The sequence below is a fragment of the Cyanistes caeruleus genome, chromosome 3 (genome assembly GCF_971803275.1).
Source record: "Cyanistes caeruleus chromosome 3, bCyaCae1.hap1.1, whole genome shotgun sequence".
Classification (NCBI taxonomy): Eukaryota; Metazoa; Chordata; class Aves; order Passeriformes; family Paridae; genus Cyanistes; species Cyanistes caeruleus.
This window is the reverse complement of record NC_141703.1, coordinates 18,838,236-18,860,488: the sequence shown is the minus strand read 5'-3', so window position 1 is coordinate 18,860,488 and position 22,253 is coordinate 18,838,236. Positions and strand designations below refer to the sequence as shown.

General features: G+C 38.7%; 1 protein-coding gene across 1 annotated transcript in view; it reads left to right on the top strand.

The window, feature by feature from the left end:
• FRMPD4 (FERM and PDZ domain containing 4) overlaps positions 1–22,253 on the top strand; it is a 296,031-nt gene that overhangs the window by 161,838 nt on the left and 111,940 nt on the right. The window contains exon 3 of the mRNA XM_086880086.1: positions 22,044–22,160. Coding sequence (XP_086736212.1) covers positions 22,044–22,160 — 117 coding nt within the window. The remainder of the gene's footprint in view (positions 1–22,043; positions 22,161–22,253) is intronic.

Here is a 22,253-nt window from a genome sequence, read left to right as displayed (position 1 = left end):
CATTCTATAATTCTGTGTCTAGAAGGAGAAAGAATCTGTACAGAAACTCTGTAGCATTGCTTATCAAGATTTATGATATATAAATAGTTTGAGATTTGAAATCTCACTGAATGAGGATTTTCTTCCTCTTCCACCATCATATCCTCTCTATATGTTCTATATGTCTAAGGGTTTTGCTTAGCAAAGGTTACTCAAGCCTATTTCTTTTTGGCAGCATAGTGGAACTTCAATTTGTCTTCCATTTTTCTCCTTTATTCCCTTTTGACTGGTCCATATTCTCATTGGGAAATAATAATTTTTCCTGCTATTCAGTGTATTTTTCATGCTTCCCCTGGAGCCAACTACTAATTCTGGGAACCGCACAATTTTTCAGATACACAGTTGTCAAATTTTAACTCAGATTAGATCTAAAGCAAAGATTGGCCTATTTTCCATAGATCCATACTGACCTACCTTAAGAATGTCTTAAATCATCTTACCTTCTTTTTGTTTAAGCTGTCATGAATCACCTGGTAAAGTTTGTGAACTATTTCGATCTTTTAATTTGACTTCTTATCCAGTTAAAAAAATTCCACTCATTGATTTCTTCACTGAGCTTGTATTTTCTGTTCTTCCTATATATATTTTTTAATGACCTCCAGGTTTGATTTTATGTCTTCGATTGATTCTCTAATTATCTGTTTTATAATGATAAAATGTGTTCCTCATTTTAAATTTTAATTCATCTAATGATCCCATACAGCCATTGACCCTCACTGCACTGTTTTCTCTGTGGGTAGAGATCTGACAGAAGATGTTTCTTCAGGAATGCATTTTTACTTTAAATTAAAAAAGAAGGGGTGAGGGGGAAGCTATGGGCCCTGCTGCTTCTTTATCTTTGCTTAAATCTGTCTACTTTTGGTTTTCATTTTAAACATAAGAAGGTATCTGGTAGGATGCAAAATAATTAGATGCTTTAGAACTTTTGAAGTTCTTGTAAGTGATTATTTCATTATCATTTATTTATTTTTTCTGAGATGCATCTATCTGCTTAAGGTCACAACACCTGCCACCCTAAACTCCTATGGAGAGTGTTGGGGATGCATTTTAAGTCAAATCATGTTATAATATGCAGAGGGTGTAATTTCCACTGTCTTCCACTGTCTACTTCTCATTTCTATCATTGATGCCACTATAACAAGTTTGGGCCTAGCTAAACCAAATAAATCCTGCTGTCTGATAAGAAGTGAAATGAGGAATGTGGTGCCAGAAGGAATATTTCAGCTTGTCATTCCTTTCCAAGGAAAAATGTCTCCTTGCTTTACTACTACTCCAAGGAAAGAGAAGATTACAGAATGCCCAAGATTAATATCTCTTCTGGTGTATCATTCAACCATTTCCCTTAACTTAGGAATGAAAAATTTGTTGATGGTATTTCATGCTTGCACTCCTTTTTTTTTTTTTTTTTTTCTTTTTTTTCATGCAGCTCAGGGCAGGCAGCAGCTATATACAGGGCTGCAGGCTGGTGACAGGGGGGATTGATGCATTTTGGGTGTGCTTTAGGTATAATTTTCAGATGAAAGAAGAGTTTTGGAAGACAAGGTTTTAAAAATCTCAATTAGAAAAATGTGTATCTGTTTACAGAAAAATGGAGATCCTGCAAAGTGATTTTATATTAAAGGAGCTGCCTTTTGAAAGTAATCAAAAGACAATTGACTCAAGGGTTTCAATCATGTTCCTTTTTGGAAAGTAATACAGTGATGTTACTCTATTTAATGTGGTGAGGTACTGTTGAAAGTGGGCTTCTGATCTTCTACCCAGCAAACTGAAGGATGAAAGCATCAAAAGACATATCTGGAAGTATAAACGTTTCATCCAATATGAGACAAATAATCCTTATCTTAAGGTGGAATATCTGAGAGAAAATTACAAATGCAACACTGTACTTCAGTGCCCTTGTATATGTGGCAACGTCTCTGTGGGCAGTCAGGGAAGAATAGGTCTGTGCTCCATGGGAAGTGTTTGGGGTGGTTGTGTTCTATTTGTATGCATGCATTCCTTTGTTTTAATGCACCATCAAAACCTTTACATCCAGTTATTTACCTTCAGCCCCTAGACAGGCCATGCCACATCCCTGTTTTGATGCCTACACCTCTCATGGCTTGCCAGAGACCACCGTGTGACCACCAGGAAGGGAGGTCACTGTTGATGCCACTCTGCTTTCACTTAGCCTTTCTTGCTAGATGAGATGGTTGCTGAGTTCAAGAAGCATTTGGACAACACTCTCAGGCACATTGTGTGAATCTGGGTGTCCTGCAGAGGGTCAGCAGTTGGACTCGATGATCTTGATGCATCCTTTCTTTCCAAGCAGATTAAAAACTGATTAATTAATTGTTTTAATAGAGTACACAAGTTCAGGGTATAAAGAATATTAACCCTGAAAGAATGACACTTAGTAACAATGGAAATAAATTTCAAAATAATCTTTCCTGATACTTTTAAAATCAGTAGTTTCAGGATTTTTCTTGAGCCTTCTGAGACCCAAGCAATGACTCTTGATCCCATGCCAAGGGATCTGCTTGTGTCCATGCTGCAGGGATGGTCAGTGGTACCTCATGTCAGCGGATTGCTTCACTGTCAGGTTCTCACCTGACAGCTCTTCACCTGGTCAATCAGCCCTTGCTCCCAGGATTTTGTTTGGGAGTGAAATTATAACCCTTACAATAATGTAATGAAGAATGAACCTTGGTGTCCCACAGTCATGAGGACACAAGCTACTAACATGCATTTTTCATTACAGGGACTCTTACTGAGCTTGGGTTTTCCAGATTTTGGAATAGTTTCATTGGATTCTGCTTTACATCCCTTCCTGTATAAACTGAGGAATATATGATACACCTGTGTATTCCCTCACCTCTTTCCTTCTCTCTAATTAACTTTGGTCCAATGATTTTAAACTAATTAGATCATCCAAGTTGGTGCTAGGAAGCAGGGAGATGTTTCTAATGTGTTGGATTCAGTGAAGGTACAAATTGGATATTTTTCTGGCAGAAGCTGTTTTCCTGCTTTTTTGTGTACTGAAAGAAGATTTAGTTTCTCTCCTCTGCCCAGTGCTTCTAGGTAAATGAGTTAAAAACCTTTTAACTGGGTTAGCCTTGGTAGGAGCAGTGTGTGCTCTACCAGGTATCTCAATAGATGGTAATATTAAATTTCTTTCTTACATGGGGTGAAATGTGACCCAGTGATACAACCAATGGCATACTTAGGATGAGCATTGGGATTTCACTCCACTGACCTTTTTGGGACTCAAGCTGGTTGTTATGTTCCCAAAGCAGTGTATTTCCATTCCTCACTTTTTTTTTTGCTTATGCATCTCGTATGTTTACTTACAAGGTAAAGAAAAGCTACCAACTCATTGTGTTATAATAATAAGTGAGGACAATTACCCTTGTTATCAGCTTGCCCTGCAGTTATTTTTGCTCTGTTTTGCTTGTTTCTCAGCTACATATTAAACTGGTGTCCTATTTGTGCTTCCTAGACAAGCATTGAGACTAAACAAGCAATAGCCTTTTCCAGCTGAATGTAACCTAAGAGGTGGGAGGAGTGTGGTGGAGAAGGATGACAAAAGGTGTCCACAGGATACTCCCCAAGGAAGCAGAGCGTTATGAAATGAATGCATACCTGGTTCCTGCTATATGAGAATGGTTACAGCTGTGTGAGGAGTCAGTAGAAGAGATTGAGTCAAATATGATTAGCGTGGCAAAAGGGGAGAAATTGGCTTTGATAAAACCAACTGAGGACGTTATGAAAGAAGTCAAGATTGCGGTAGGGAAAAAAAGCTTCATAAAGCACATAAACAGAGCAAGACTGTGCCTCCAGGCATGTGCTTGTATTTAGTGGAATTATTTAGTTCCAGTGCCTTGGGCAGTGCTAGGGGAAGAGTTGTGCCTTGGAACTAATCTGCTTTTTCCCTGCTCATCACCCTTTGCATCTCGAGGGAAGGGGCTGCACTTCCCACAGAGAGAGGAAAGGTACAGACTTTGCTCCCTGGCTCGATGCTCCTGCTCACCTCTTCCCAGCTCCCAAAGCCAGCTCTAGTGACAAGGGAAGGAGTCCTGAGCTCGTGGCTCTTCAGAGCTCGTGGTAGTCAACCACAGGGTGAAGAAGGGAGAGGAAAGGTGGGTGCAAGAGCCAAAAAATATATTCAAGGATCAACCTGTCACGCATCTGTGCAGCTGCAAATTGTTTTGTGCACCAAGCGAGTAACGAAAGATGTAGAGGGGGGGCAAGGGAAATTTCGTGTCAGACTAAGTTTGCATTGTTTGAATGGAAAAAATGTTTTATGTTTTATGACTCCGTGTGCAGCAAGGCACGTGCAGTAAATATGCCAGTAAACTGAGGAGCGCTTTCCTCCTTAAAAGAGAGTAAATATTAATGAAGATACAGGTAGTGTGAGCACACATGCACACAAAGAAGAAAATGCAGGAGGAAGTAGAGCACTTATAAAAAGCAAACTCTGGAGGAGTTTGATGGCTGCCTTCTCAGAGGTTTTTGGTGGGGGGATGGTGGAGGAAAATGCAACAGCAGCAACAAAAGAAAATCATAACAGGGTTTTATAAATTCCTGAGGAACTGGGAGACGAGACTGAAGGGAGCTGAGCAGCATCCTCTTCTTAACAGATAAAAGGGAATGTGCTGTAAAAAGCAATATTAAAGTTTGATCTCTTTGCTGGTGACATCTTTGTGATTGATTTAGGGCAGTCCCCATGCACAAGCTGTAACACGCCGTGCTAGGTCTAACTACAGTGTCTTGCCTCAGCCCTAGAGAAGCAGGCCCCAAGGACTGGCAGCAAGAGAACAGTTTTTGCTATGGTAAAGACAGCTCAAAACTTAGTAATGTCAAGGACAGAAAATACTTCATGCTTATAGCCAAATGCCTAATACACAAGCCTTTAACAGAGGGTGGTACCGCAGAGACCAGAGCTGGGTGGGAGACAATTTAATTTAAACACAATGCTGCCAAACAGAAACTCCTATGTGGCTTTTGTGTGGAAGAAAGTTCTTGACATTGCTGTGAAGCTCCTTCAGAGCAAGGCTGAAGTTTCCCACTGTGCCTCACTCCCCTTCTTCCCACCCTCAGACAGGGCTCAGCCCATGCCTCACATGGCTCTTGTCACCTTGTAGGTGAGCCTTTGCTCCTCCTGTTGAAGGAGGAGGGAGAGGTTTGAAGGTCTGTCCTGACGTGCTCTCCCTGGAGGAGGCTGTTGGGAGCCTCAGAAGGATGCAGCCAAAGGAAGGCTGTCTCCAGCTGTGCCGTGTTAGAGGCACTGGCCAGGCACAGAGAACTGATAGCAGAGAAATGATGCAGCTTGGCAGCCATTCCAAAGCATCAGCAAAAAGTGTCTTCTGAGGACTAGAACTTCTTCCAGATGTGATTGCAAAGGCTGCCTCTTTCAGAAGGGTGGTGCTTTTTGTCTCTTTCACCCTTTGAATCAGCATCTCCTCTTGATGTGACAGTGGGGTTCAGGAGCAACACAAATAAACAGAGCCCAACAAAATTGTATTGTTTCTACTCAAAGTCCTTAACAAAGGATTCTTATGTTACTTATATTTTAGCTATTTGCTTGTATGCGTATTACAAAATACATCTTTTGGAAATCCTTTGGCATTACCAGTGAGATTGACTTGCATAAGTTATAAAAAAATTATGTCTGGAGCTGAGGGAGAAATGAATCTAAATGTCAGGTTTTGAGATCTAGGTTTTAGACAGAGGGAGGATCACAGAAAGCTGCCACTCTCCCATACTGCAAGAGCTGATCTGATTTGCTCCTTGGGTCCCATTGTCTCCAGTTCATCCAGACAGGAGAAACTTAAAACTGTCCACCTTGGTACCTGAAAAGAAATCAAAGTGTTGTTTTGGGTAGGAACCAAAGGGAGCAAGTATAAGATATTTGCTACAGGGGAATGAAGCAGTGACCATGGAGATTTACCAAAGAAACAGACACAAGTAAGATTCCTTAAAAAGCTAACACTTTAAAGGGCAAGATACAGAAATAAACACTCCAAATTTCAGAAAGGCAGGGATTTTGTTTATATTTCAAGGTAGCTTGTGTTTGCCACCATGTTGTAGAGAAAGCTGGTGTGTAACACAAGTAAGGACTCTGGCAACAAGGGACTCACACACTACCTTTGTGTATGTATTGGAAAAAGAGGAGTCTTGAGCAACATAATGCTAAAAAGGAGTGTTCAGAGTTACTAATTGTTATTATTTCTCCTTCAATTTTATTCCATCTTTATATTTTTCAGTTGCTGTGTAAGTGATGCAGTATTTGGGCACTCTGACGCCTTCCTATTGTATACTTAAAATTGTATGTCTTCTGTAAAATTTATTCTAAATCTCTTACAGCTTTTAGGAAAAGAAGCAGCATGTTTTATTTGCTGTCCCCCTATAAACAAAATGTAGAAGGACTTTTTTAAAAAAAAGTTTGTGAATTGGGGCAGAAGAAGTCGATTTAAAAAAAATGTGATTAAGAATAAATATGGAAGGAGAATTAAATATCTGTCAGATCTCTCAGGAATAGGTGTCTAAGAGGAAAATTAACTGTTTCCCAGACAAAACCAGGACAGCAGGACTTTTATACAAGTTTTTATGCAGTTCCTCTTCTGCTTCAACATTTCATAGATAAAAATTTTCCTTCTCCACTTTGAGTCCAGAAAATTTCTTTTAATATCTGAATGGAAGTTACCATAAAATAGCAGGATTCCAGGAAGTTTAGTTAGAAGACAAAATAATGAAACTTGTAATAAAATCAGAGTTCCTAGCTCTAAAACAGAAAAAAATGAAGCTTGGTGGGACAGCAAGTTACTTTGTATGATGTGTATTTTTAATACTTCATGCATACATTGCATGTGTGTGTGTATATATATGTATATTTGCATACCTCCTTTTTCTCTGTTTTACTTGCAGCTAGATATGCTGTTCTCAGTTCATCATAAAATGGGTAAAGAATTTAAAATGATTTTGCAAATGTAGCATTTGGTAGAAAAATAGGTAAATAAATCATGTTTATAAATTTTGTCAGGAATATAATCTCCACAGCATCTGTAAACTTGTAGGCATCAAGATGTTTGTATTAATGACACAGTAGATCACGAAGACCAGTATAAAAAACATTGTTTGCTGCCTACTTGGATTTCAAATATTGCCTACATATCTGCCTACTCTGACAGAGCTGGTAAAAGGAAAAACTTGCCGTGTTGTGACTTAAGAAAACAAGTTTATTTTCTGAACTCTCTCCTAGATATTTACTTCTAGGGAACAGTTTGGGAGGGTGGTAAAAAAGTGTATCCTCACAGATCCATGTGTTCAGGGCTCCAAATCAACTGTGTTTAACCCAGCAGCAGAGTTAAGGCTGTTGCAATCTAAGCTGACAGTCAGTAAATATTTACCATCCAAACGACCCTGTATTGTTTCTCTGTGCTGTCAGTTCTGTGGAGCTAATTTTGAGTTGGTGAGATGCTAATGCAGACAGGAACGTTTCTGGGCATGTGCTGCTCCCCAGTGCCTGCCATCTGAGCACACACCTGTCGAGAGCTGCAGGAACCTGCCTGCTGGGGAAAACAGGACCACCAGTCGTGCCATGGAATTCAGCACCCCAGGGTTAGAGAGTGGTGTTTGCTGCTGATCACACTGCAGAGATGGAAACCTGACCCTACTGAGGTTAGTAGTAAGAGTTCTGGCATCTTAAATAGGACTAGAATTTCTGTTTACCTTCAGTAATAGTGTTGTCAAGCCATAGTCCTCATGTGTAAGTACTGTCCTCCAAAGTGAATTTTTAAACCCAGCATACTGTCATTTGGGAACAAAGGATAATCCTCTTAAATTAAAAATCAGAATAACAACTTTAATGTCAAAAACCTAGGCGTATCTAAATTTATTCTTTTGTTTGTATTTGTGATAAATGCAAGATTAAAATGTGTTAAGGTATGACCTTTAAAATAAAATTAACTAATTAATTCATAAAATTGTATTTGTTGAGATACTAATTTATTTTAATAATGCCTAGGACAGTCTCAAGTTAACGTAAACTTGATAACTTGTTTATAAAACCTGAACCTAGGTTGTTTTGAACTTCGATTTACCATTGTAAATAATTGCAGTCAGGTTTTTAAGGATATTGAAGCATCTAAAGATTCAGGTGGGCTTCAGTAGAATCACAGAAAATGTCACAGTAGATAGTCCTTGTTACTGGGCACTATTTTTGCCAGTTTTATAAATAAGTAGGCCCTTATGAACACATGTAGCATTTCCGAATGTCTTTACAGAAAGTAAAGCTGTCAAGTTCTGGCTCTGTGCTTCAGAAAAATGGGTGGGAGAGTTAATACATCGAGGAAATAAAAATAGTTCTGTGAAGTAAAATGGAGTGGTGGGTGATAAAATCAGCCTGCTGACCTGTTGCTTGGGGTAAAGCTTGCTAGCAAAGGCAGTGAAACAGCAGCACTTAGTACTCATTCCAAATAGACTCTGGCATTCTCCTGGACTGTTTCTTGGGGTGTGAAACTCTGCAAGTGGCTGGATGACTGGAAACCTGGAGGCTGGCTACTGTGCCAGTAGTGCTTCCCTGTAGCTAAAGCAGCAGAGAACTCAGTGCCTGTACATTAATCTTACCACCAGCCAAGACTTTAGGCTAGCAGAATTGATTTACTTTATCCTGTCAAAGAAATAATCTATTTATAAACAAATTTGCAGTGCTGGAGGAGGGAGTGCAGAAGGGTAAAAAGTTAATGTGTGACTCTCAAAACCAAACTTGGTAAGAGTTTCCTTCTTTCAGTTGCATCTGTCTGCAGTCACTGTCTCAAGTAAGATATGTTTGTACAAGACAAAAATGCACAAGAATGATCAAGATAAAATTACAAGAATGATCTCTTATCTAATGGCTTTTGTAAAAGAAGAGGTTAAGTAATTTAATAATCACAGCTGGGGGAAAAATTAGTTTAAAATGCAGGTTACTTCTCTGAATTTTGCTGCTTCCCACTGTAAGGGACATGACAGGGAAGTTGACCTCAAACCATTTTGGGTCTGACCGTAAGTGTCTATTCTTAATATTGTTTTTCTCTCTTGCCTGGATAAAATGGACTCCAGTAACCTCTCATGAGTACCCATTGCTGCACAGGGCAGCAAGAGAAGAGCAATTTTGTTTATTCTCTCTTCCCAGATCTTCCTGCATTTTGTATTCATCATATTTCTTAAAGTGAAGGGAAGTGCACAAATTACCCTTTTTCTTCTTTTTTTGTCTTCTTTTTCTTTTTGCAATTCAGGAAGATGACATGTTGTTTTATTGTGAAAATCACATTTACTCATTGAATAATTTTTTAACCTTTAGCTTGCTAGTTCCCCAATATCTGTTGTGCTGAGACTGTCTCATGATAGCCTGAAGTGATACAGCTGGTGCTTATGTTGGGGCCAGTTCAATTGAACATTTCCCTTTCATTCCTTCTTGGTAGGAGGGGACCCAATTTATGGACTGTGTTGTGAAGTTGTTGGGAAACACTACAATAGTAGGTGGAACAATGCTTATAACACTTCTTAAATGGATTAAACCCACATGAATGGCTAGGTGACTCCAAGCTTTGCAATAGCAGTTTCTGCACTAAAAACACTGAAGTTTATTTCAGAATTACATTGACTGTTAAACTCTAGTGTTTCTGTATGCTCTCACTCAGATTTTCCTGTATTGATACTGTGCCTAATTTCATTCCTTTTAGCAATGCTTTTAATAGCAAGCTCTGAGAACTGCAAATTTAGAGAATGGAAAATATCAAAGAGCTGGACTCCATCTAAATGTGTGTGCACTCCTTGATCTGAACATTCAGTTACAATCTGCAAACAGATTCATTTATATTATTGTATGAAAACAGCCAGAAGCACTACAGCCTTGTGTCAGAGAACAGTATTAAACCTGTGTAAGTCCCAAAATCCCTCCAGTTTTCTGACTGCAGGGAAAGTTTCATTTTCTGCTGGAAGATCTTTAAGGAAGCTGCTTGCCAGTGGCTGTAAGTAGGTTAGCCCAGCCGGCTGTACCTCTGTCTGTATCATTTTCCTTAGCTATCACTTGCAGAGAGCTGAGAGAGATTTTTTGAGAATTTCTAGTAGCTGTCACAGTAGCAATGCAGTTGTAGCTTGCCAGCATATACACAAGCATATGTACCCAAACTCCTACCACGGCATGTAACCAAGGGCTGGTGAAAATTGGAGGAGGGAGGATTTAGGTTATGGAGGTTTTTTCCTCTGTGTATGTGTCATTTCATTTCTAAGAGCCTGTTATTAGAAGAAATGTATAAGTCAGTTTAACTAGATGTGCAGCTAGATGGCTTAATATCATAAGATATTAGGGATTTAGATAGCTGAAGCCTTGGTATTTCAGGAGGTTTTATGCAGAAATATTTCACACTTTTATTTTCTCTTCTAGTTTTATAAGTAATGTCTGCCTCCAGAATGTTTTTCAGGTCATAAATCAAATTTAAAAAAAAACCCATGCATTTTGTGTTCAGGAATCACCAGGTTAGGAAACACTGATGGGGAAAGAACAGGATATAGACCAAAAACCTGGAAAGAATAGAATCAGCAAATTTCACTTTTTCTGTCTTTTGCTTAATGATTAATGGGATAGGCATATAGAGTTAAAGTATATAGCTCTAGGCAACTTGGTTTTTGGTGTAATACCTATTTTTCATATTTTTTTATGCTGAAATTTTTTGAGTGGGAGATTGGAGGAGCTGGCCTTGTAAGATCCTTCCCAAATGGAGCTGTCCTGTGATTCTGTGGAACGTGTAACTTGGTAGCCTGTTACTGGTGCGTGAACACTGCTGCCTCAGAGCTCAGCAAGTGCTTTTGCTGGTCATGGTACCATGAAAATGGCAGAAGGCTGGGAGGTCTGGGGCAGCTGGTACTGGAAACATCATTCAAGGTAAATTCTAAAGCCTTGCTGCTAATCTTAAAGGCAAGCAGAAGGAAATGGTGCAGTCATGTGACTTCACCAAGTGTATTGTAAACTGAATAAACTGAATAATGGGTAAAAAGTGATTCTAAGTTGACAGAGAAGATTAGTGTTACTGGTGCTCCTTGTTGTGGTTTTCTGGGGTAGAGGAGGCTCTTGTCAAAGATTTAAGTTTGCCTTGGTTCTGGTTTTCTTTTTTTTCATTTGCAACAGAGGAGTTTCTTCCTTTGTCTTCTGCCCTTCTTTAGCAACTTTGCACATTTGTAGCTTCTTGTGTGGAAATCAGTCATTTCCTTGGAATTTCAGGAAGACATGCATGTTAACCAGTAGAGAATGCAGGAAAAATTATTTTGAAAATAATTCCAGAGCATATGTCTAGATCAATTGTCATGGGAATGTGTCACTTCTGGATGGATGTTTTGCCCACCTTGTTCTAAGCTCCCCTGTGGTTTGGCTGGGGATGTGTTGAAGGAATGAATGTTCTGTACTGCATCTGCACAGCTTCTGTTCAGATTTTCAATAAGTTCCATTGGTTGGTTTTCAATGCACCTCGGCCCTTAAGTATGTAAGTTCTAAAATAAATTTGAAACATGAGACTTTGGTTCCACTTTACTTTACTGGCTCACACTTCATGAAGTCACTAAGGCTAAGGAAGAAGGTTTAACACCCCACCTCTAAATGATTCTTTCTCATTTCTTAAGGTTTTACACATGCCTTGGTTTGTGACATAATTCTGCAACAGAATGCAGCCAAGTGTTGGTAATTTACTAAGAATGAAACTGCTTTGGATTTTTGTGTGTTTATGTTCAGAGTGCTTTAAATAACCTCCTGTCTGGATGCAGGCTTACCACTGGTGAAAATGTCTGACTACTACACAAAATGTCCTTTACTTACATTATTTCTCAGTATGTTGTCGTATAAACCATAATTTTCTCTATGAAAAAATACAAAGGAACTCAAATAAAAGAAAAAATAATTGCAACATTGTAGCATGATAGCAGTAGAAACACAGGCTTTTCTGCATATGTTTTGAGAATGAAAACAGATTGCTCAGCACATGTTTTGTCTGGTCCTTTTCTGAAGTTCTTTGTAACTTTTGCCTGGGAGTGAAGTATAGAAAAGTATGTAGTGTTGTTACCTTTTAATAGCAGCATGGTTATTTTATCACATATTCCCAGTTCTGAGAATTTTGGTTTAAAGGCAAGTGGAATATTGAGCTTTTGGGGTATTTTTAATCTAGAAAGTAGACCAAAATACCTTGAACTATAATCATGTGCTTATATGTAGTATTTGAAGTAGATTTAAGCCTAGCAGAGTGATTACTTTGGTAATTAAGATTTTTGAATGGGAAATGCTGCCTATGGAAAGCAAACTCAGCCAGTGGTGAGTGGCTGCATCTCATTTCAAGGTCATCAAATGTGTTTTGTAAGGAAAGGACCCTTTAGCTCTTGGAACTTCTTCTGTAATCACTGAGCAGTGATGCTTCTTATTGCTGGATTTCTGTGCAGGGAAAATATTGAAAATACATTTTTCTTTCACCTCCAAAATTAAGGTGATAGTATTTGGTTTAATTTAATTTACAAAATATCTTTAAGATAGGCTACCTTTATTTAATTTATTGACTATTTCATTTTATTTCCTAAGAAATTGGAAGTGGGAAGATTAAGTCATAGTAGAAATCTGAAGAACTAGTAAATATGAGGGTGTTTTCACTTTTTTCTCTGCAGTACTCTTCCCTTAATTAAGATCCAGACAGATATTTTGTTTCAATAGTTTGCTGATGGACCTCATCTTGAGATGTAGAAGGAACTCCTACCAAAACCAAGCAGTAGGAAGTTAGGCTTCAGTCCAGTTTTAGAAAAGCAGTTTTGTTTCTTTTTTGGCAATTCACTTCATCCTAGTAATGAAAGGTCACTCTCCTACCTTCCAGCAAGAGTATGCTGTGAAGAATTTCCAGCTGACCACAGGACTGAAACATGGGTGACATCTTTACAAAGATAGAAATTATCTACCAAGAAGTGCTTACAATTTTTCTGAGCTGCTTTTTCTAGTGTATGATTGTCCATTTGGCTCACATCAGGCAGGTTGAATTCTTATAAATGTATTGAAAAAATTCAAAATTTACTATGCATACAAATGGGATTCCATTTTGCAATGCAGTATGCATAATTGAATTTTAATAACTATATACACCTCAAATTTTTATGGCATAAAATGGGCAGTTGTGTAAGAGGTGGTACTGTTACTTTTATTTAAAATATGATGCCGCTTTACAGCATTGTGTTTCCATTGCTCTACTCTCCACTATCATAAACTCTCATTATTAGTAACAATGCAGTCAATGAGCTAGACTGCATTTCTGTCAGAGGCTTTATGGGACATTTTTTTCATAAGGCAGAAATGGCAAAATTCCTGAACTTCTACCTGAAATGTAGCAGTGAGTCATGGCTGCACATTACTGCAAAACTGGTAAAAGGACAAATATTCATTGAGAGCAGAAATAACAACACTTCAAAGCAAGAAAAAAAATAAATAAAAATCATATGTTAGATAAAATTCAGCATCTGATAATAGCTGTCACTTTGTCAGGAATCTCATTTTAGGAAAAATTAATTTGGTGCCTGGTCTAAGGGTATGCTACATATCATATGGTAAGATTTTCCAGCATGTACTAGTTTGAGAGAGGAAAAAATAATTCAAAAGGTTTTTTCAGAAGATTTAGAAATATCAGTACTCCGTTTACTAGATGAAAAAGAGAGAAATATGGTTCATATACTTTCATTAGTTTATTTTGTTGAATTTTTTTTTTTATTTTTGCTCCTGAAATACTGAGTTAGCCTGAGAAAGCCTAAGGTCAAAATCCCTGTTAAAAATGAGAAAAACATCTCTCAGACATCAGCTTTTAGAGACTTTCACTTTCTAGTGCACATTAGCATGAAGCTAAAACATCCTGTGGAACGGAATGTCAAAGAGCCTTTCACAGGCATCCAAGTCACAACCATTACTTGCTGCTTTGGGTAATTTCTGGCTTTAACAATACAAAATTCTGGAGGTGAAAGCAATTCCTTCAGGACTTGGATCTCTAATGGGGTCAGTGTGCTTTAAATGAGTCCTGGCAGTCTAAAAGAAAATATGATGGAGACTTCTGTTTTCTATTAAATGGGCACACATCTTTAATAATAATGGATGTAAAACATAGAGGGAGACAAGACAGGAAAATAAAAAATGTGGCCCATATCAGATATTTAAAAAATCCCACAAAACCAACCAACCAAAAAAAGCCCAGAACAAAACAAATAACAGATGTGAAAGTGCATTAACTGGACAGCAACGACTGTAGAGAATCAGAATACATGCACATCTTTTACTAAAAGGAAAAACTCAACTTACAAAGAGCAGAGGAGGGCAGGAAATTTGCTATATCAGTGATAAAGAGTTTATAACTTTTTGTGGAATTAGAGACAAGAAAGGAAGCATTCTGGGCCAGGCAAGGTACCACAAAGAATGACAAAATCTTCACCTCTTCCCTTTTCCAAGTCATGTGTAGGTTGCTAGTGCCTGGAACAGAGCAGCATTGCCTCACTAGGTTTGTTTCATACCTTGTCCCAGCATCCTGCCTGTACCTTTGATAGTTATGGGTCTGAAGAGGACAACAGTGACTCCTTGAGGAGCCATCACTCAATTCTGAAGAAGAATTCTTTCTAACTGAAGGCAAAAACATGTTCTTCACTGTGCTGTTTGGTTACTTGTGTCTTTGCACACATCTGTTAGAGAAGAGACAGGAAAGCAAAAATGAAGTTTTGGAAGATACTCTGTGAAAAATGGTGTATACATAGATCCTTAGAACAAAGCTTGTTTGGAGGTAACACCATGTTTTTGTAGTTTCAGACTGAGAGGAGCCATTCCTCATAGAGCGAGGTGTGTAATGAGTGCAGTGCACATTTTGTAAAGCCTGTGGTTTTGTTCTTTGTCGTTCTGTCCTGCCTGTGATACAGACAGGAGTCTGGAATTGATGCTGAATGTTTGGGGCCTGTGAGTGGCTCACAAAGTCCATGAATAGGCTTTTCTTTTTTCCCTGAGGAAGCAGTGGGCAGCACCTGCTGCTGTATTTCCTGCTTGTGTGGCAGGAGAGCTGTCAGGGAGTGTTCCCCATGGCAGCCATGGAATCCCTGGTTAAAGGGATCCTTTACCTTTCAGATCAGCTACACAGCAGGGACCCTTGTCTCATGACTGACAGCAGGAGCAGTGACTTCTGGAGGAGGAATTCAAAATTCATTGGAGTGTCTTCAGTTCTCAATCTAGGCATAGGCTGCCGTTTAGAAGAAAACTGTTTTAGGCACTGAGGAGAAGGAAGCTAATGAAATCTATGACAAAAACAGTCTGAGAGGGTTTTCTAGAAATGTAGCTCTTCTACACTTTTGAATTGCAGTAGAGAAGTTCAGTATGAATTTTTGATTTTACTTGAGGTTTTCTCTGGTCCCCCAAAGGATTTAAAGGTCGAGTGCAGCCTTTAGCATCATAGTCTGTTTGGAGAAAGAATGAGTGGTACTTGGTGAGATTGTGAATAATTCAGAGTATCTGTGGTGGAAGGTGGGGACAGGAGAAAAAAAGTTTGAAACTTTTGTGCTTCAGACAGAGTTTGAGGAGCAGTTAAGGCCTAAGAAAGACAAACTTCCAGCTGGAGATAATTTCTGAGCAACTGGTGCAAGGCAGCCTAGCTTTATTCATAGACCTTACTAGGAAAATAGAAAAAAACTACCACAAGGTGTAAGAAAGGTGAATGCCTTTATTTTCTGAATAAAATTTGCATTTTCCTGATGATGCATGATGCAGCAGGAAAATTTCAGACAAGCCTGAATAATACAGTAACATTATTCTACCTTTGACCAGAGCATGGCTGTATTGCAAAAATTATTGAGAATGAGAGGTGTCAAAGGGCAAAAATATTTTTCTACCTTTTTTTCTTATGATTAAATAAGAAAAACAGTCTTGGACAGTGATTCTACCTTTAGTGATTGGTCAGTTACAAGCTTGAAACTCTAAACTCATTTGTGGGATGATACTCATCAAATTTCTTTTAACTGACACACAAGTTCAAAAATGGCACACATTTAGATGAGGATTAAACCCCTTTTTCTTTCTTACCCATCAAAAGATTTAAAAGCATGTGGGTTGTAGAAGATGAAAGATATCTGAAGTCATTAGGGTTCCCTTCTGTACTTACATGATTTAGTAATAAAAGACCTAGTATGAATCAAGTTTTTTACTACAGCAGAGGGTGTCTGGGGCAGTTAATTTTCTTCTTTCATCTTTCTGGTAGGTCTGCTTCTCTGGGGCTTTATAGAACTCATCTCCACAGAGACAAGAAGTCTTTCAGTGCCCTTGATCTTGCATCCAGAAACTATTGTCCATCATATCTGTGTGCCCCTCAGGAGAGTTTCAATAGCAGGGTATGATGATTGATTTTGATAGTATCTCTACAGATTCTTTAAAACTTTCATTTCTTATTTTTTCAAGTTAAAGTTGTAGGATGGAGGTAAAAGTATTGTGTTAGTCTTCTGGGAGAGGAGAGGACTAGAACTGGATTGAGAAGGAAGGGTTTCATTCCCGAGGCAGTGGAAGATTAAATATCATAGAGAGACGGTTACTGAACTCCACTTGTGTCACAGTAATGTTTCCTATTTGCAGATAGACATGCCCTGCAGATACTTCAGGTGTGGTGTTCTTGCTTTTAAAAACTAATAATACAAAATGTTTTATCTCTAGTGCTCCTCTCGGAACCTCCTTGGGATTGCTGTGGCTAGAATTGCTTCTGTGCTGTGGAGCTGTGTGTCCTTCGTAAGCAGCTCTGGGAGTGCAGTGTCGCCTCTGCTCAGGATGTCTTTCTTTTATGAGGGGTGGGAGAGGGACTGACTTATGTACTGGCATGTGGGAAGCAGAGAACTGGCTTTTGTACCAATGGAGAGTTGAAATGAAGCCAGGCTACGTGGCAAGACTCAAAATTTAGGATTTTTTTCTCCATATGGTAACATAAAGGAAGCCAGTGTATTGACACTGTTATTCCATTCCCAGTGCTGAGCTCCTTGTGTTACATGGCCAGCCTTGTGTGGGTCACTGATGCCCCTGCAGACTGAGCTTTAAGGAAAAAATAATTCCTGTATATGAGGAAGTACTACGAGAAACATCAAGATGTTGAACAAGATGATTCCAGGACATCGGATATCCAAACAAACACATAAACATGCCATTATAATCTGAAACCCCATAATAAACATTCATTGTAACTTCAGCCATCCTCCAGAATTGCAGCAGTTCAAGGGATTGCTATAAAAGAAGATTAGAACATAATCCTTACACTATTTTAATTCAGCTGAGGAAATCCAAGGTAAATGCTTAAAAAGTTACTAATACCTGAAGAGAAAGTATGTGTAGTGTATTAATATTTCAAATTACTTACATTTAGGAAAATCATAGGGCTTCATATTGTTCCACAGAGATTTTAAACAATTATGAAAGTTTTTGTCAGAAAATCTGTGGATAGTTTCAGTTTTTGATAACCTGTGAGCTATCAGATATTAACTAAAAGCAACACTGGGAAAAAATAATGCAGAGAAAAAAAAAGCTAAGTTTTTTTGTTGTTGTTTATTTGTTTTGTTTTGATTTGTTTTTTGTAGTTTTATTGAAGGAGGAGGTTTCAAAGGGAGCTGCTTTGATGGGAACATTTTGGAAGACATGCCCCAACTGTGTGCTGAGTGTTGTGCCCCATTAGACATAAATTATTCTAAATGCAATTGAGACATTAAGTGAGTGCTTTCTGTCTTGTTTCTGCCTAAGGACGATCCAAAGAATGCAGTTTTTGTTTTATCATTCATTTTTGCTGCCATGTGACCATCTGTGAGGCCATGAAGTAAGCAGAGATTAATCTGGAAGGAAAAAAAATAGCTAATTTTAAGGTGAACCATTTTACTTTCATTTGCACAGGAGCAACTGTGATGTGAAGCAGAAGATTCTGGAAGAATGGGAATACTGCTTTTGTGTCAGTGGCTGTTTATGCTGTTTTAAAATTACAGCCTGAGAGCTTAATTTCCACTAGTTCAGAGAAGTGCTACATTTATAATAAAATTAACAGGCTTGGGCTCTAGAGGTGGCACAGTTAAAAAATCTGTCAAGATTTCTATAGCAAAGACCTATTGAGAAGAATCTCCATTTACTAGTTAAAAAAAACCCCAGGTTTTGGGCAATATTAAATTCTTATTGGCTGACTCTGTAGATACTATTTTTTTTAATTGAATTTTTCAACCTATTTAAACTTTTTTTTCTGCATTTGAAAGAAGAAATGGTGTTACTTTCTGTGTTCATCATTAGTACTCTCTGAACTGTTCTGGACATTAGGCTTTAATAGTATGCCTTAAAAATTCAAACTGTTCTAGTTTTGATCTTTAAAAAAGAAGTGGATAATACTACAGATTTGCACTTCTTGTTAAGGCATGGTTTATGCTGAGTATGTTCTGCATATCACATAAAGAGCATATCACTGATACAAGTGAAAATGCAGGAGATTTTCCTTTATCATCTCATGCTTCAGGTCATTCCTCAAGCACAGGGCAGAAAAAAGGCTGATCTGGAGATACTGGCTGTGGCAGAGCTATGACATTATCAATCAGAACGTCCCTCCACAGGGCGCATTGATTCCTTACACACCACTTCAGTACTCACCACTTCGGTGATTTAATGAACTGATTGTTCAATGTGAAGCAATTTGGAGAGATCAGGTTTTTATATTTCCGCAGCAGGAATGTCAGGAGCAGGTTGAGGGGATATTTTAGCTAATCTGCTTGTTTTCAGATTCTGCTGGCATGATGCTGGCCTAGCTTTCCCAGTGAAGTTAGACACCTGGGAACCGTGCTCCAAGGGCTCTCCAGCAGCCAGTCCCATTGCTGTGAGCAAGCAGGGAGGTGATGGACAGCAGGCAGTGGGCAACAGCAGTGCCAGGGCTGCCTCTGCTGCCAGGCTTGCTGAAATTGAAGGTGCACTCTTCTTTGTCCTTTTGGTCTTTGTAAGTGTACAAGTCTCCCATAAATCTAGGCAGTCTTGGTGTGCTCCTCCTTTGCCTGTGCAGGAGGGAAGTGGCACATGGTGATCAATGAGCTGAGGGATTTATCCAAGATCACCAGCATGGAGGTAGGATCTCCCAGGGCCTGATGGTCTTCCTCACCACTAAGGTATCCTCTTGACTTAAAGATTACCAAGATGGCTTTGTTCTTCCCCCAAGTGAAATGCCTGACTTATAATTTCTGGCATTTATCTCCTCTTTGCCATCTTTTGCCCTTCATAGTGGCCACTGAACAGAATTCTTGCGGACAAGCAGAATTATATTCAACAAGTGAAGGGAGGTGTAGAAAAAAGTGCAGTGTACTTGCTCCTTTTTTCAGACTGTACAGGTACCTGGGAATCCTAGTCACCTCTGAGTGTAAAGACCTTGCTTTATTGCTATGATTGAGTGTTTATTATTGAATTGCACAGGAGCTAAAGGAAAAACTATGTCTTTTTTTCCTGTGGAGCCACTGTGAATTTGCACACATCTAATGTAGGTGCATGCAGTGTCTCAAATGCTGATTTGTATCCCACTGATTATAAGAAAGTCTGGAGGAGTAGATCACATGTAGACATATTTATAGTTAAGTAGGACAGTTATTACCCATCATATATGATACGGTTCTGACACCATTACTGTTTTAAGGGCTCAAAGAAAGCTTTCAAGGGAATTAGGTTTACCTTAACATCCACTAATGCTATAATCCATACAAAGATGAGCCCTTAATTTGAGTGCTGAGAGTTATAATATTGATCACCATCACTGTCCTATGCTCCTACAAATTATCTGATAGCTTGATGTACTTTACTTGGGAATTTAAATGTCACTGTATCCATTTAACAGATGGTGAAACTATAGCACAAGGTTTGTGAAACACATCTAATTAAAATGAAAACTGTTAAATGGATGGCTATCCATTTATATAGTCTTGATAAAAAAGGTTTTGTTACAGTATATTTAGTTAACTGCAGTGGTTAGGATACCAAATACTCTAAAGTGTTATTTGAAGTCTGTAGATGTAGTTAAGCTGACATTCTCACGTTGTAGAGTGGTTCCTGTCTAAAAGAAGGGACCCTTTCTTTGTCTCTCAAGCATATGGAGAAAAAGGAATGTTTATGCTCAGTTTAACAAGAAACTGGATGAGAGAGTGTTGAAAGTATTTTGGATTTGTTCCTTGTATGACTGTTTTCTAGTCAGTTCCTTGGAACAGAAATGAACTAATTGCATTTATCTGGGGTACTGTAGCATATCTGACATTTATGTCTTTGATTAGCCTTGAAGAACTGTAAACTGTTTTAAGAGTTCTAGCATTTTCAATATTAGACTTAAGCCATGCCCTATGGCAAATAAAAAGTCTTTGAATGTGCTAACAGAAATGTTTTTTTACTCCTTGAAGATAGAGTACTTAACGTAATTGATAAACCAAATGATACCTAGCATTCCATTGTAATGCTCTACTTTACATGTAAATTATATTTTGAAGCACCATATTTTTTCTCAATTGTGATTAATCCTTGAAATGAAGGGGGAGGGTGAAGCAGCTAGTTTGTTTTTAATGATGCATTCTCCCTTTGGGAAAGATTAACTATGCACAACTTCATTGAATTTTGCAATTTACAATCAGTTTTTGAGTTGTCCATGGAGACCAATTCTGTTCCTTCAGGAGAGTTTGTCAGGTTACATTGTGCTCTGTTTCTCTGAAGCAAAGAAGTTCTTATGTCTCTCTCTGTGACAAGAGATAGTAAATTCCTTGCTACAATTTGAACTTGAATAAATCTAGCACATAAAACTAAGCTGTAATATATTTGATGAGTGGAGAAAAGACAGAAACAGGGAAGACAGCTAATTCAAAATATACTCTTATTTTATGTGTTTTTGGTTTTGATGTCAAAATTTCAGATTGTATTCAGTGTTGGGTGCTCATTCCTATTTGCCTGTCACATACTCTTAGCTGGCCTTTAGCTTTGTTGGTTGCCCTGGGTCCTCTTCTGCTCTTTCCCTTTTTCAGATTGTACATAGGTATTAATGGCTTGAGTAATTTTGCTAAAACACTGGTTTGTCGTCTTCTGAACCTCTTAAGTCTCACAGGAGAAAGTGGGGGTGTGCAGAAATATCTACCTTAATCCCTGCAAGTGAGGGGAAAAGCATGTGTGTGAATGTTGAGGATTCCTGTGGGAAACTATGGTGGATCCTTGCTAGCTGAATCTTATTTTGTATGGAGTCAGTAAAAAGTACCTCACAAAATATTTCAGATAACTGGGGACACACTGCCACTTGGGAGTGCTACTGGGCCCTTCTTTGGGAGTGGGAATACTAGGAGAGTGTGCTGGAGCAGTGGGATATAACAGTGCATGGGCTGCAGCCTTTTAAAGGTTATTTGTTGGGACAGCTTAATGGATAATGATCAACTGCAACAAAATTGACATATTCAGTCGGTTTTGTGTGTTATGCAGCAGTGTCACAGCCTTCCTTCATTCCAGCACAAGAAATAAAAAATGATTTCCTAACAGAGAGAAGGTTGGCTCTCCTTCTCGTGCCAGGTGTTGCCCTGTGTGTGTGATCTCCAGTGATGTCGTGGGTAGTTTGGTTTTATGGGTAATTTTTTTCCCTAAAATTGTGCTGAGAGCTGGCATTTGAACACAGAATGGTGATGAATGAGAATGCTTCCCGTTCCTTTTATTAAAATCTACTGAAAATTAGCACTGTGTATGTGGGACTGATGGAGAATGACAAATACACCAACCGAAGGTTTGAACTCAGACTGTTAGAAATGACAGCATGTCTTTCTACTGACTGAAAGAATATCATAAATGTAAATAGATCTGCTAACCTCTGTTCCCTTGCCTGGGTTTTGACTCTATATTTCACAACTATGAAAGTACTTGGATGTCAAGTGAATCATGTCAAGTACAAGAGAGAAGTAACTTTTTTTTTTCTCCTGTCTTTTCCCCGCTGCATTTTTCAAAATTGCAGCCACAGGAATAAGTCTTCAGGCTGGCCTCACCCTTCAGGGACCTGGAGCTTGAACCAGGGGACACCTTATGGATGGGAGATGACGGCAAACAGAGATGGAAGAGACTACTTCATCAGGTAAGTAGGCAGCATGAGCTGTGCAGTGTGGGGCCCAGCACTGCAGCCTGCTCTCAGCTGTATCGCCTTGGAATCCTGATTCCTGCTTCAGCC